The sequence below is a fragment of the Amblyomma mixtum genome, chromosome 1, assembly GCF_055824585.1.
Source record: "Amblyomma mixtum isolate Tamu chromosome 1, ASM5582458v1, whole genome shotgun sequence".
NCBI lineage: Eukaryota > Metazoa > Arthropoda > Arachnida > Ixodida > Ixodidae > Amblyomma > Amblyomma mixtum.
In genome coordinates, this window is record NC_143012.1 from 98,267,925 (window position 1) to 98,282,858 (window position 14,934).

The 14,934-nt window shown below is 43.6% G+C and overlaps 1 protein-coding gene across 1 annotated transcript in view; it reads right to left on the reverse strand.

Annotated features, from left to right (window-relative positions):
• Window positions 1-14,934, reverse strand: part of LOC149367286 (ubiquitin carboxyl-terminal hydrolase 24-like) — a 183,727-nt gene that overhangs the window by 141,664 nt on the left and 27,129 nt on the right. Inside the window, exons 11-16 of the mRNA XM_089554944.1 lie at window positions 10,941-11,044; window positions 9,122-9,229; window positions 6,800-6,895; window positions 3,121-3,279; window positions 2,211-2,306; window positions 1,928-2,077 (exon numbers count right to left, since the gene is read on the reverse strand). Of these exons, the coding sequence (XP_089411070.1) occupies window positions 1,928-2,077; window positions 2,211-2,306; window positions 3,121-3,279; window positions 6,800-6,895; window positions 9,122-9,229; window positions 10,941-11,044 (713 nt within the window). The remainder of the gene's footprint in view (window positions 1-1,927; window positions 2,078-2,210; window positions 2,307-3,120; window positions 3,280-6,799; window positions 6,896-9,121; window positions 9,230-10,940; window positions 11,045-14,934) is intronic.

Consider the following 14,934-nt stretch of genomic DNA (forward strand, 5'->3'; position numbering starts at 1 on the left):
AAAATGTCTATTAGCACTTCTTGGACACACGGTCTAAGCAGCTAGCTACTTTTCAAGTGCTTGCAGAATTCAGCCTGTACTGGCATTGTACTTAACCCTTTCAGGCGCTTTGTACACAATTGCGTAAGCGGCAAACTTACAGCTTTTTTTCTGGCAAAATGGAGCACTTAACAGTGATTTCATTATTCCAGTTGACTTGAGCACCCTTCTTGTTGCAAATAAGTTGCTTTTTTGTACCATGTAGCGAACACACTAAATAATATTTCATTCAACCGAGAGCTAGGTAGCACTTTGTCCGTCGTTTTTGTGCAGAGAGATTTTGCCACGAGTGAAAACATCGATGATTTTTGCTCAGTTTCGAGCGTAATGTGCATCCTCGAAACACAATGTGATTCCACGATCCCTAGGGTGCTTACCTGACACACGAGAACATTTCAATGTTACTATTTCTAACCAATCTGCCACTTTGTACGGAATTCTCTACATCATCGTAAGAACTTACCCGCTGGTCTTTCACGCTCGAAAACTAACAAATTCCCTTTCTTGAGGCCTGAATATACCACTTAGGTGAAAAAATAATTGATTTCAGTCAAAACAAAAGATGGCGCCTGAAAGGGTTAATACAGAAGCTTCGCAACACATTTGGCCCGACAACAATAGCAAGTGACTACCATTACATTCCAGTTTTTCCTTTCATGCGCCCCCAGAATTGACACACACACGTACATTTACACATGCAAAGTTGGTGACTAAACGTATTACATGACCAGAAGTTGTCGAAACTTTGGCCGCACCAGCTGGGAAATCATTTTATCCAGAACAAAAATAGCTGGGACTGTATGAGACCTTTTAATGCCCACGATGCCCGCGGCACTCCGTCGTCTTCTACGTAGCACAAATCCGTGCTTTCACATCGATTCGAACGTAGTTAACATTATCTGTAGTTTTTATTACAATTCTTCCTCTCTAAACTATCTTTACATCATTAGCGACATGTGGCAATATTTTCAACTAAACCTGTCAGACAAAGCAAGTGGATTAGAAAAAAGGTGCAGACAATTAAGACACCACATTTCCATGTGGCATGTTGGCAGCCGTTATATAAATGAAACTTAAAAAGAATTTTAAATATGGCCAGTTAAAAAGCTAAACATGTTCTTCAGGGCAGACGCTATTTTTGAGAAACTAACGGTAGCCGCCACTAATCAATGACCTTCAACCTGTTGCCTATTAGCAGTAACAATACCATGAGCCAGTGCCCACTTTATTTTTCTACGACGACATCGATTAAAAAAAAAATGCACATGTGACCATAAGACTGCGGAAGTAGTAAACATACACTCGCCAGATTCTTGAAGGAAAAGGAAACACAACTTCAGGGCCCTTACTATGTGATCAAGCTATGTGATTAAGAGACCTGTACAGGCCCTGAAATATCGTGTTTCCTTTTCCTTCAAGAATTTGGCGAGTATATGTTTACTATTTCCGCAATCTTCGCTCCTCGCCACGCGGTATTCCGTCAAACTCTGGACTACAGTGACCATAACATGTGATGCGACAAAGCTACATTAGAAGAGCATTGGTTGTTCATTTCACTTCTATAATGATCGCCTTCCCACTGCTTCTTTGAATTGTATTTAGCGATCACTTTTTCGTTCCAGTGTCGTGGGTTTTTGCGAAGGCAAGGGTAGTAATGCTAATGGATTGAAAAGAAATGGAAGGGTTCACTACTACCAATTTACTAGTTTGAATTGCAGCCTGTCTAGTCCATCTGGGTGGAACAGTCAGTACCCTGTGGAAGGCCACATGCATTCATTAACACCGTGGAAAACTGACACTCCAGTTGACAACTCTTACTTCCACAACCACGATCATCGCGACTTATGCTCGCAAGTCAGCACAGCGACAGTTGACGCAATCATCTCACCTCTTGATGTGAGTAGATGCCGTCCACTAGCACCAGGGGCAGCACTGACTTGCCGTCCGCTAGCTTCACAGCTTCCCGGTGACATGCCGCCAAGCTCGTGGAGACAAGCTTGACGAAGTCATGGCTTCTGTTGAGCTCATTGAAGATGAACTGCACAAAAGCAGTTGACAATATGACGGAGGCAGTCAAAGAAGCAGTTCTAGCCTCATGAATTGCAGTACTGCTCAAACGACAATGAAAAGAAATAACAAAAGAGTTGAGAGAAAAAACTCTTTGGGCTGACCTTGTCCTGCTTGTAAGGCGGACCCTTACTGCCGGCGGACCCCTTGGCTCCACTGATGTGCCGGAGCATCTTCAAAGCTGGGATCACGCACGTGTTCTGCGAATTACGACAGCAAGAGGCCATTCGTTGAAAAGAGTGCCTGCAGCAGTGACTTGCCAATGAGAGTTGGCAACAATGAAGACACCTCCAAAGGAGTACAGACGCTTGGAATTGTGTGCAAGACATTAGTGCGCATGGGTCACAGACAACCAACCTAAAATTAAAAGTTTTTCACCCCCACCATGCCATTGAAAAGTAATTTATAATTCAGTCTCTTCCACACTGTTTCGATTTTAGTTTCAACAGCCAAATGGTGGCTAGTTTAGTTTAGTTCGTGTGAGGCATGAAAAAAAATGCGTTATAACTGCTGTTTCATTGTTTTATTTCAATCAATTCTTACGCCAGCAGAACCCTGCTGTTATGTTTTCCAAAGGACCGCGAAAAAAAAAAAAGATATAAATACCAGCCAGAAAATGCAGCTGGGAAGCGCGAGCAAAAAAAAGGTACAATGTTGTCGGCCCCGTTAATGGCTCATACTCGCGGCCACGACTCCGTCCAACAACGATCAACACACGTTATAAATTATAAAGAGTGTGTTGATCCTGGATATGCCATTTTTGCAAAATCGAAATTTTCGAAATTTTTTATCATTTCAAGACCCGCGTCTCCCCTTCAGTGAAAATCTGAGCATGAACATGACAGACCAAAGTGCCCAGTACTGATGCTAAAGCTGTCAGGTACAGCAGACTCCCTTTCAAGGCAAACTTGAAGGGACCATGAAATTTTGTTCGTCCTATGAGAAGTTCATCTTGACTGCGAAAGGTGCCAGAGCAAATAAACAAGAGAGGTAACAGAGAAAAGGCCCCCTCACCTTCTTGATGTCCTCGACACAGCGGCCGACGTACTGCCGCTTCACACTGTCCCTGTTGCCCAGCTCCGAGAGAATGCCAAAGAATTCCTCAACAAACTGCTCGACATGGGCCTTGGGCAGCGAGTTGAGGTGCGACAGGTCCCACAGCAGGTCCAGCAGCTGAAACACCACATGTGACGGGGAAAACAGGGAAATGGGGAAAACAGGCAGGCAAATGATGGGGAAAGGGGAAAACGGGTAGGCAAATGAGAGGAAAATGGGGAAAACAGGTAGGCAAATGGGGGAAATGGGTAGGCAAATTAAGGAGAAATGGGGAAACATGTAAGCAAATGAGGGGAAGTGGGAGAAATGGGGAAACAGGTAGGCGAATGAGGGCACAACGGGGGGAGCGGGTAGGCAAATGAGAGGATAATTGGGGAAATTGGGAAAACGGGTAGGCAATGAGAGGAAAACGGGGAAATGGGGAAACGGGTAGGCAAATGAGAGGAAACGGGAGAGAATGGGGAAAACGGGTAGGCGAATGAGGGGGAATGGGGGGCGGGTGATGGGGAAAGTGGGTAGGCAAATGAGAGGAAAATGTGGAAATGGGTAGGCGAATGAGAGGGAACCGGGGGAAATGGGGAAAACAGGTAGGCAATGAGGGGAAACAGGAGAAAATTGGGAGTACGGGTAGGCAAATGAGGGGGAAACGGAGGGGATGGGGATAATGGGTAGGCAGATGAGGGGAAAATGGGTAAGCAAATGAGGGGGAAACAGGAGAAAATGGGGAAATGGGTAGGCAGATGAGGGGAAAACGGGAAAATGCTACCTGGACGAGGAAATGAATTTGTCGGCTCAGCTAATCACGCTAGCTGGAGAGGCAACAAGAGAATGAAGGAAACAGAGACAAGGATGCCATGACTCAAATTAACAAAAGCCCATTGCATGGTGCACAAGGTAATACTGGGTGGGGAAAAGAAAAATCTAAAAAAGGGACAGAGGTGCCATGTGCCCACGGACACCAAAGTGCAACAAGAAAAATTTGGCACGAACCAGCCCTTCATACACTTCAGCAAAGAAAAAGCTTCTTCCCACTAGCCTTGTGACCACCCCATCACTAGTGGGCCGCAAAAGTTGCCTACCAGCAAGGCTTATCTCACATGCAGCTGTGTAGACCATTTACCCGTCCTACACAAAAACATTGTCTACACGTGTGAATGACAATTAAGAAGTATGGCAAGCGCATGCTTGTAGTAGTAGTAGTAATTCTGGTAGGGCTTCTCGTGGACATAAAATACCGGTTCATTCTGATTAAAACAGACGTGATATTACAATACAACAGGACAGAGCGCCAAGTTTACTCATGGACAATGAAACGTCATTTACCTAATGGAACTGCAGAAAACCAATTTGCAAAGCGGCAGTATGCACTAACTGTAAACAGTGGAAATACCTTATTTGCTCATGTTATTTCAACACTCCTTTTCTTTTACAATTTAAATAAAATGTAAAAATTATACTATTTTGATATTTAAAAAAAAATCAACTCTCTCTTGGAAATTAAGATATGGCCACCTTGCTTCCCTAGACGTCTATGTCTAAAAAATGTTACACCTGATGAAACTGAATACCTCGAAGTGAAATAAAGTACTTAAGTTGCAAAAAAGTGTGTTTTGAACCACAAACAACTATTTATTTTACCCTGAGGTATTCCAAGTAAAAATACAAATGATGGCCAGTTTAGTAGAACAGTTTACTGCCTTTCATTTCTGAAATTTTAACCCAGGTTATTTTTGTTCAAAGTGAGAAACAAATTTTCGAAGTTTAGCTCTCATGCCGCAAGTTTTGTCGTCTCTTAACGCTTCTTCACCACCGAGCATGGCACTTGGCATGACACACGGCCAGATAACCACTAAAGTTTACCCTCACTCGCAGCCATGCATCTTCAGGGCTGGCGCTAAGGCAGACATCGCATGACATTCGGCGGGTGGTATGTGAAAAGCAAGACCGTTTTCCCTTTCGAAGTTCAAACAGACCCGCTATGTCGTAACTAGTCATTACTAGTAACAAGTGATGACTAACCAGTCATTAACCAGTCATGACCAGTGTGATTAACCAATTATGACTAGTTAGTCATCAACTAATTAGTCACGACTAACCAGTCGTGACTACTTAGTCACGACTGGTTAGTGATGACTTATTAGTCACTACTAACCAGTCATGACAGCTTAGTCAATAACCAGTCATGACTAGTTAGTCATTAATCAATCATGAGTAGTTAGTCAACTAAGTCATGACTAGTTAGTCATTAACCAATCATGACTCGTTAGTCATCAACTAAGTCATGACTAACTAGTCATGAACTAATTAGCAATTAACCAGTCATGACTAGTTAGTCATGGGTCATGACTTAGCCAATCCAAGCCACCCCATAGCAGCCCCGTGTGTGCCTACGGCCGTCGTCTCATTGCGTGGAAAGGCTTTCGCCGTGCGTACTTCAGATCGTCAAAGTGCCCCCTGAATTTTTCCGCCTGGCCACAGTGTCGATAGTGCTATTCCTTGCGGTGAAGAGGTGCAAAGAGACAACACAACTTACGGTGCAAGAGCTCAACTTCAAAATTTTTTTTTCTCGCTTTAAGCAGAAGTCGTCTCGATTAAAACTTCAGAAATGAAAGGCAATAAACTGCTCCACTAAACCAGCCACCGTTTGTATTTTTACTTCGACCAACTCAGGGTGAAATAAAAGGGTGTTCATGGTTCAAAACGCACTTTTCTGCAACGTCAGTATTTTATTTCATTTCGATGCATTCAGTTTCATCAGCTGTAATTTATTATAAGGTAATAGACATATAGAAAAGCACAATGACTATTTCTTAATTTCAGAGAGGAAGTTGATTTTTTTTTAAACGTCAAAATAGTACAACTTTTACACTTCATTTAAATTCTAAAGAAATATTTACACCGTCTGAAAATACATGACCTGAATCATATTGAAAGCCAAAATCTGTGCAAATGTCATTCAAAAATTCGTGGAGTGTTTTCTAAAAAAAGGGGATTTTTTATCGATTATTTGAGCAGTGGCTGGATTCATGCCTTTTCAAAATATTCAGAGATCACCTCAAAAACAAAGTTTTTTGTCAAAAATAGTTTATGGTTGAATTATGCACACTGTGACAAGTTTCCATGAATTTTTTTAACAAATCGAAGCTGGTCGAGCGCAATGCCTGGGACATTTGGTGCAGAATGACCCTGCTGTACAGGGTCGGCGGTAAACCAGCAACGCGAGAATGGCGGCTATGGAGGAAAACGAAAGTTTGTTGCTGCCAGCTGCCAACAAATGAATAATATTTAATGGAAGCCGAGTCAGGGATTCTACTATGCCCTAAGTGGAACTATACTTCTTAAAACAGTATGCCTTAGCGAGATTTTGACTGTACCTGTAGAACTAAAAGAATTGGTTCCCGTCCCTCTCATATATAGCTACTTACAGCCCACTTCTGTTCTAGTAACTGCGATAAGCATTGAACGAGGCGCGCAGCTACAGCTTTCAACATGTCCTCCCTGAATGAAAGAACGGGAGCCCCAATGCACAGCAGCCCATGACCTGATGCAAGGCAAGCCTTGAAGTTTCAGGTCACAGTGCAAATCATGGGAACAAGGACCCTTGAAGACACATCCAAGGCAGGGAGGACCAACCAACCTTGGTGGAGACCTTTCCCTGGTTGCTCTCCTTGCCAAGCTTGCCAATGAAGGTCAGCAGACGCCGCCACGTGATGTCACTGCCACCCTTCCACGCCTTGTGGGACAAAGCATAAACAACATGCATGACTCGTGGGTAAGGCAGTGGTAAACACACTAGTATGTCGTGTTTACAATGCTCTGGAATGAGAAACAAGGCAGTGACGGCTGATTGGCTCAATTTGTTTGATCTGAATGTTTTCGATCTGGCATAGGAACACTTCGGGCATTGGGACATGCTACTCTTAGAAGTGCATCCAATTCTAGGTATGCTGGCATTTCTACATTTTGCCTCCATCGAAATGTGGCCACCGTGGACAGGAATGAACGTAGAAGTGGTGTTGACTGACTTCAAGATGAATTGTGGTGTTTGCTTGCTCATTTAGAAGATCCAGAAATGGACTTCTTCTCAGATTAGCATTATCACAGTGTCACAGAAAAAACAAACAGCTGAAAAATATTGTACAGTGATCCACACACACCTGCCTAGAGCGCTTGGAGGTATGCTCTGTTGTGCATTACTGACGGTCGATCCTGCCTGGTGAGCATTATATAGCTTTTGAAGACAGGAGCTAAACACAATGAATGGGAATGGGTATAGGCATGCACATTAAAGTCTTGTTTCAACCCCTAAGCCATTCGTAAATGATGCAGGCATGCTCCACAGTGTGCCGTTTGAGTGTTCTAGACAGATGTGTGGACAACTGCACATATGCGAGTAGGGGCTGCATTTTTTTTTTTCTGAACGTAGCAGTTAGCGGCCCTTGCCTGAAAGTGGCATTTTTTCAGTTCAATTTCCAAGCTATATTCTGGGCAAACTACTGTATTGTACCATGCAGTTTAATGCTTGATTTGGCACCTACATGAGTGCAGCCCTTAACTGCAGTTACCAGGTGTTTCAGGGAAGTCTTTAAAAACATTTTCGAATATAGGCATTTTGGGGTAAAAAATAGGCATTTTGGGGTAAAAAATATGGCTTTTGCCACACAGTATTACCAGTGTTGACGGACACCAGAAAGCTGGTGAAATTGTCTTAACAAGTAAGCTGGTTAACTAATTTCTGATAATTAAGTCCTTAACTGTCACAGCTAGGCAACTGGCTGCAAGATTTGTAGCCGGCTGTTAGTAATAGCCATATCACAGAACCTCATGGATAAAATTACTATGTACCTCGCGTGAGAAGAAACTGGGCTTTACGAGACCCTTTTGTTCCTTGAAAACAGCTTGCGCTAGCTGTTTTCATGGAAAATCAACAGGCCCAAATTCCTGCCTTAACCCTTGTGTTCCTTGGAGCGCTTCTTGAGTTCCCTGTGCACCAAAGTTCACGCACGCCTCAACAACAACCCCGTTCCTTTACACACAATGCTTTGGGACTGAACACAGTGCCACCGCTCACAGGAGACTGTTTCAATCTACAGCTGGTCATTACCAATTGAATGAGGGCACATTTTTCAGGTACTGCGCATCTGTGTGCGCATTTCTGCAGGCAGGGAGAAACAGAACTCAAGACACTCGTGTTTCTCAACACCTTTTGAGAGCCGTCTGGGGTTCCCCCAAGGCTAAAAAGATTTTAAGGGGGGAAGAGGGTCTTAGAAAAAAATTTTTCTAGTGAAGTCACAGCAATGAAATCTTCAGGGAACATGCATTTTCCCGTGCTGACTCCAAATATGCAATTGAATTTTATGAACAACAAGTTGTTGTGCACTTATGCAATCTGTTGGGTAACTTTTGCCAAGAATTTGAAAGAAATTATGCTGCTGAGAACTTGATAAGAGTGCATGCCATTGGTTTCTCTTGACATCAAGCTATGCAATAAGGGTTAAGTTATCATCCTGCCTCTTGTAGAAGGTGAGTTTAGGATTCTGGAAATCATCAGTTTCTTCCCCTTTGTGAAGTGGCAAATTCAAAACCATGTAACTCAAACTTCCATGATAGGCAGGATGATAATTTTGCCCTTATTGCATAGTTTGATGTCAAGACAAGCCAATTGCATGTGTCCTAGGAAGTTTCCTGCAACAAAATTTATTGAAAGCTCTTGGCAAAAAGTTACATAACATATTACATAAGTGCACAAGGCCTTGTTTTACATAAAATTAAATTGCATATTGGGAATCAGCACGCAAAAATACGTTTCTTAAACATCCCACTATTGTGGCTTCATTAACAAAAATTTTTTTTCTAAGACCAGCTTGCCCGCTTAAGACCTCCTGCATTACAAGACGCCTCAGGGCATAACCCCCCATACCTCTGCTCCGAATGTGCAAACCCCCCCTGCTGCACCCACCTTGCTGATGAGGGTGAGGAGATGCTCAAACTGCTGCTGGCTGAACTTGGTGGATGCAGCCGCCATGATGCCGTGGATGTTGTCCACCACCTGGCAGTTCTGACGGTCCTGCAGGAAAAAGGTTGGTTTATTGGTTTATTAGGGTTTTACGTCCCAAAGCAACTCAGGCTGCGAGAGACGCCGTAGTGGAGGGCTCCGGAAATTTCAACCACCTGGGGTTCTTTAACGCGCACTGACATCGCACAGTACACAGGCCCCTAGAATTTCACCTCCATAGAAATTCGGCCGCCGCGGCCGGGATCGAACCCGCGTCTTTCGAGTCAACAGCCAAGCGCCGTAACCACTGAGCCCCCGTGGCGGGTGAAAAAGGCCACCGAAACGTGGTGTGTGCAACACTAACAAGCACAGGAGCTCTTTTTTATTTCCTTTTCAAGTAGCCAAAAGCTTAATTAACAGCATGACTTCCCAAGAGTTGATAAGCTGCCGCATGATACTAACTAATACATTACTGTCCTCACTCTCGCATCCTCATCAAGGTGAACGTGCTGTTGATGACTTCCTCCTATCACAAAAGGCAAGAAAGTCCCAACTGAAAGAAATGAAACCAGTAAAGAATGGTGCTTCACAACTCTAGTTTCCTGCACTCGATGTCAGCAGTGAGCATTTCTCTACACGCCTATAAAATAGTGAAAAAAAAAGTAAGCTGTGCGAACTCAGTGGTCTAACCTATTTTATACAACGCGGCTCATCAAGGAAACCATGGTAACGAAATTGACTCTCAACAAAGCAGGACGACCGCCTTCTCTACAGAAGTGACTGTTAATTAACATACACATCACCAGCGCATCTAAAAAAAACACTCTCACTTGTAGGAGAAGCCACAGTCACATGCAGATGTGATAAGATTGCACTCTATTTTGAGTGTTTGTAAGTGCAGTAATACATGCCGCCGCGGTGGCTCAGTGGTTATGGTGCTCGGCTGCTGAGCCAAAAGACGCGGGTTCGATCCCAGCCGTGGCGGCTGAATTTCTTTGGAGGCGAAATTCTGGAGGCCCGTGTACTGTGCGATGTCAGTGCACGTTAAAGAACCCCGGGTGGCCGAAATTTCCGGAGCCCTCCACTACGGCGTCCCTCATAGCCTGAGTCACTTTGTGATGTTAAACCCCCAATAAACCAACCAACCTAATACATGCCGTGCTGCCCATATAAGGAGAAGCACTTTATTAGCATCCGGAAGTAAAGTTGCTCTTGTGTGTCAAAGTTGAGAACACGCCGCAAGGCTCGGTCTGCAGGAGGGAACTGCTTGGTGCACCGTTAACACGTGGCTGTCAAACTCAACCTCCCGATTTACCATTAAATGACCATGAACAAGGTATTTCCAGATGTAATGCACTGCACCACATAATGTAGCCAGAATAACCCCCACTGAATTCGCATTTACTGCAGAAAAATCTAACCAGAAAGAAACGTTTTCCAGCTTTACAGTGTACATAACAACACATGGACAAAGAAGAAGGAAACACTGCAAACGTCAATGCTAGATGAAGCTTCAACAGCTGGATTAAGAGCGTTGGACACGCAGCATAGAAGGCAACAGGAGAAGGTAGATGCAGTCATGCATTACATCTCGTACTGCACCACGTCCATTTATGCAAATGTGATGTACACTGTTTAACCCGACAGATGTGGTGTGGGTGTAGTACATGAATTATCTATAAAACAAATATTGACCAGCTAGCTAGGAGACTCTAACGCAAACAACTTCAAGTTTTATTAAATAATTACAAATGTTGAAAACTACGCAAAAAGATTAACGTACCTGCATAGACCAGATTTTTGTCAGTTCTTCGAGGGAAAGCCGTGGTCCAATAAATTCGATTATGCTCTTTATCTTGTCCATGTATTGCGCCTGGTCGATGTTGCCTGAAAACATCAAAACGATAAAAACACGCAATGGAGAAGTCTGAGTTGAACGAAAATGGCAAGACTAAAACAGAATAATCTGACTGTACTACGTATATAATTACAGTTGAGCCCACTTATAACGACTGCACATATAATGAATGTATGGTTATTACAAACGAGGGTGGTGCTCCCATGGCGATGTGTCACAAAGAACAACTGTGGGCACATCACTCAGTTACAGCGAACAAGGAGGTGCCATAAATTCTCCTCTGTAGTAAAAAAAAACCTTTCATTTCCAGCAAGCACGGAGACTGAAGGCCACCTCAAACCCCTGTGACATCACCCCAGGAAGAACATAGCGACCCAAAGCGGTGATGAAAAAGCGGTATAGAAACTCTAAGTAATAACTGGCCAAGCGCACGCTGACGGCCTGTACACGGTCAATCATTGTGAGCCAGCTATGTGAGCCAGCTAGGCAAAAGCATTTAAGGGGGGAGCCTGGTCTTGAAAAGAAAATTTCGTTAATCTAGAAAGAGTTATGAAATTTTCAGGGCACATGTATTTTTTTGCCCTGATTCTAAACATGCCATTTAATTTCATGCAAAACAATTCCTTGAGAATGTATGCCATTTTTTATGCAAGTATTTTGGGAAGAGTTTTAAAGAAAATTTGCTGCAGGAAACTCACTGAAATGTATGCCATTGGATTCTCTTGACACCAAGGAATACAATAAGGGTAAAATTATCATCCTGGCTCTCATAGAACTTGAGTAATAGGGTACTGAAGCTGGCACTTCACAAACAGGACTACACACTTTCCTTCTCATTTCTGAAGCGACAACTTCAAAACTCTATAACTTAAGTTCTATGATAGGCAGGAAGACAATTTTACCCTTACTGCATACCTTGGTGTCAAGAGAACCCAACAGCATACATTTCAGCAAGTTTCCCGCAAGAAATTTTTTTCAAAGCTCTTCACAAAATACATGCATAAAAACTACATAAGTGCTCAAGCAATTGTTTTACATGAAACTAAATGACATATTTAGAATTGGCACACAAAAATACATATTCCCTGAAGATTTCTTAACTGTGACTTCATTAATAATTTTTTTTTTTTTTTTCAAGACCAGGCTCCCCCCTTAAAAGAGAAGCACGGTGGGCTCGAGACAGGGGTGGAGTCAAAAGCTGTGCATGATCAGCTATCAACCAAGGACAGTCACATGACAACAATATGTGATAGTTATGGTGATGAGACATCCACGTGGCTTGAATCTTGTACCCATCAGAAAACTAGTAGGTACCCAGCAGAACTGGGGATATACAACCCAGTACGTCCCGAATGCAAGGCGGATGCTCTAACACGAGGCCCCTACTTTGGCCTCCGGTTCACTCCTGGCAACAGGAGGGGAGAATTCTCTCCCTCTCTGGGCGTGTCAGCAAGTGCAAGCATGCTTGTTGCGTACTGCACTGTAGTAGTAACACCACCCTAATGTGCGAGTTAGGAGTACCAGTGGAGTTTCCTTGGAATGTGCAGCACAGTTCACGACTCCTTTACAACAGACACCTTCAGCCTCGTTACATCATGACTGGTATGCACTAACCCAGATGTCCACAACTAGATGCTATGTCGCAAGTGGGTATCAAATGCAATATGTTTAATGAACGCTGAGTTGACGATTTCATTCAACTACACCCTAACCGGAAATAATGCTTAAGCAAGTACCGATTTAGTCGTGTAATTTGCACCCATTCATAATTTCTGTAGACTGAACTATTTACCCGGATTTTTCAAAAAAGAATTACTCGCATATTTTGCGCTCCGTGCTGGGCAAGCACACCAGTATGCATGCGGATACGCACAGGGAAAACCAGGGAAGATCGGCACGGCTACATTGCCAGTAACCTCCGAAGCGTGCATTGTACTAGAATCCGAAACTACCGAACCGTTGGCTATTTTGTTGGCCGCTATTCAACCGGGCCACATGTGAAGGTGCCGTTTTATCGCCTAGTGTCTCCATTCGCCTCCGACAGCTGGCTTTGCGCCTGCATCGTTCCATGTTCATTGCTTTGAGCTGTGCACGCGCTGTCATGCCATCATGCAGAGACTAAGAACGTATTAAGATTAAGAACGCATTAAGAACATATCACACAACATGTGCCTGGGGCAGGGGTGGGCATGGGGGGGTATGCATAAACTAATATTTAGTACACTTTTTTTTTTTTAGCCGGCGAGGGGTGTGAGTTGCGGGGTCGACTTGTACACGGCAATATATCATATACACTGCACATTATCACCTCTATAGAGTTTTTTAGGATGTCATTATCATCATCATCATTTATTAACCCTTAAAGGTCCCGTTAGGGACATTACATAAGGGGGGCGAGGGGGGGGGGGGGGAGGAGGTGGTACAGGGGCGTTCAGCAGTCATACATGAAAGAAAAGAAAAGGCGTCCTTGGCCTTCGACAAGTTATTCATCAATGGCCGTGCATATGTCTGGGACTATGAGAAGAATAATCGAGTACCTCTGAAGGAACATGATGGGAAGACCAACCAACCACCTCTGGAAAAAAACTCTACCAATCAAAGCCCACCAATGACTCGACGGGGAGCACGGTCAAAGAATTGATAGTTATCAACATCAATGCGAGAAGCGTTATAAATAAAGTCGAATCCCTAGAGACTGTTCTGCTTGAGCACGAACCAGATATAGTTGTGATTACTGAAACCTGGCTCTCCCAAGATGTCAGCGACGATGAAATTGTTCCACCGAACTACGAACTTGTCCGAAAGGATCGGGCCTCCCGCGGTGGTGGCGTGGCACTTATGATACAAAAGCGCATCCCATTTGTCATGCTTCCTGAAGTAACCGGCGCTGAAGCTGTTTTCTGCAAAGTTATTTGCAACAACACCAACATTATAATTGGCAGCTTCTACAGAAGCCCTTCTTCTGGACACGAATGCATATCGGTAATTCAAGATTTCCTCCAGCAATACTGTTGTAACTCACGAATCATTCTAATGGGTGATTTTAACCTACCAGATGTCGACTGGACTACCATGCATCACACTGCAATTATCTGCGACGCTGTAATTAATTTGATGATAAACTTTAACCTCCATCAAATCGTTTTCGATCCTACACGCATACAAGGCTCAACAAAAAACATTCTTGATTTGATTTTAATCAGTGAACATTTCCCCGTCCATCGTGTTGCAACCCACGTCATCGAAGGCATCTCAGACCATAAAATCCCAGTTTGTGAATTACTGCTACAATGCACCATGACATGCCACTGTCCAACCACCACCATAAAAAACTTTGCAAAGGCAGAAGACGCAGCGATCCTAACTAATCTCGCCCATGAATTCGACAGCTTTGCCGAGAGCGCATCAGACAGATCTACAAACATAGACGCTACATGGCTTATCTGTAAACGCACTGTACAGTACTGTATGACTAACTTTGTCCCGCTCAAGATCAAACGCATCGCTAAAAATAACCCTTGGATCACTAGAGACGTCATTCACGCGCAGCGTCATGTAAAGAGGTTACGCAAAGCTATCAAGACCAAAGGTGGTAGTCATTTGAGGAAATCTAAATTAACCAGTGCCATTGAAAAGCTCAAGCAGGTCACGAAACAAGCGAAAGACTACTACTTCTGTGTAACTTTCCCAAGTTTTTTGAGAAATAATCCACACAGGTTTTGGAGCCATTTTCGTGGCCGTAAAACGGTGCAGTCCGGTCTCTCTGCAGAAGATAAGGCCAATACGGCTAATATGTACAACGATTTCTTCTTTTCAGTCTTTACTAAAGATAACGGCATCATCCCCGACTCCTGCAATTTGCCCCTGCTAAATATTGAACCTCTCAGAATTACCGATGACGGGATTTTTAATCTTCTGC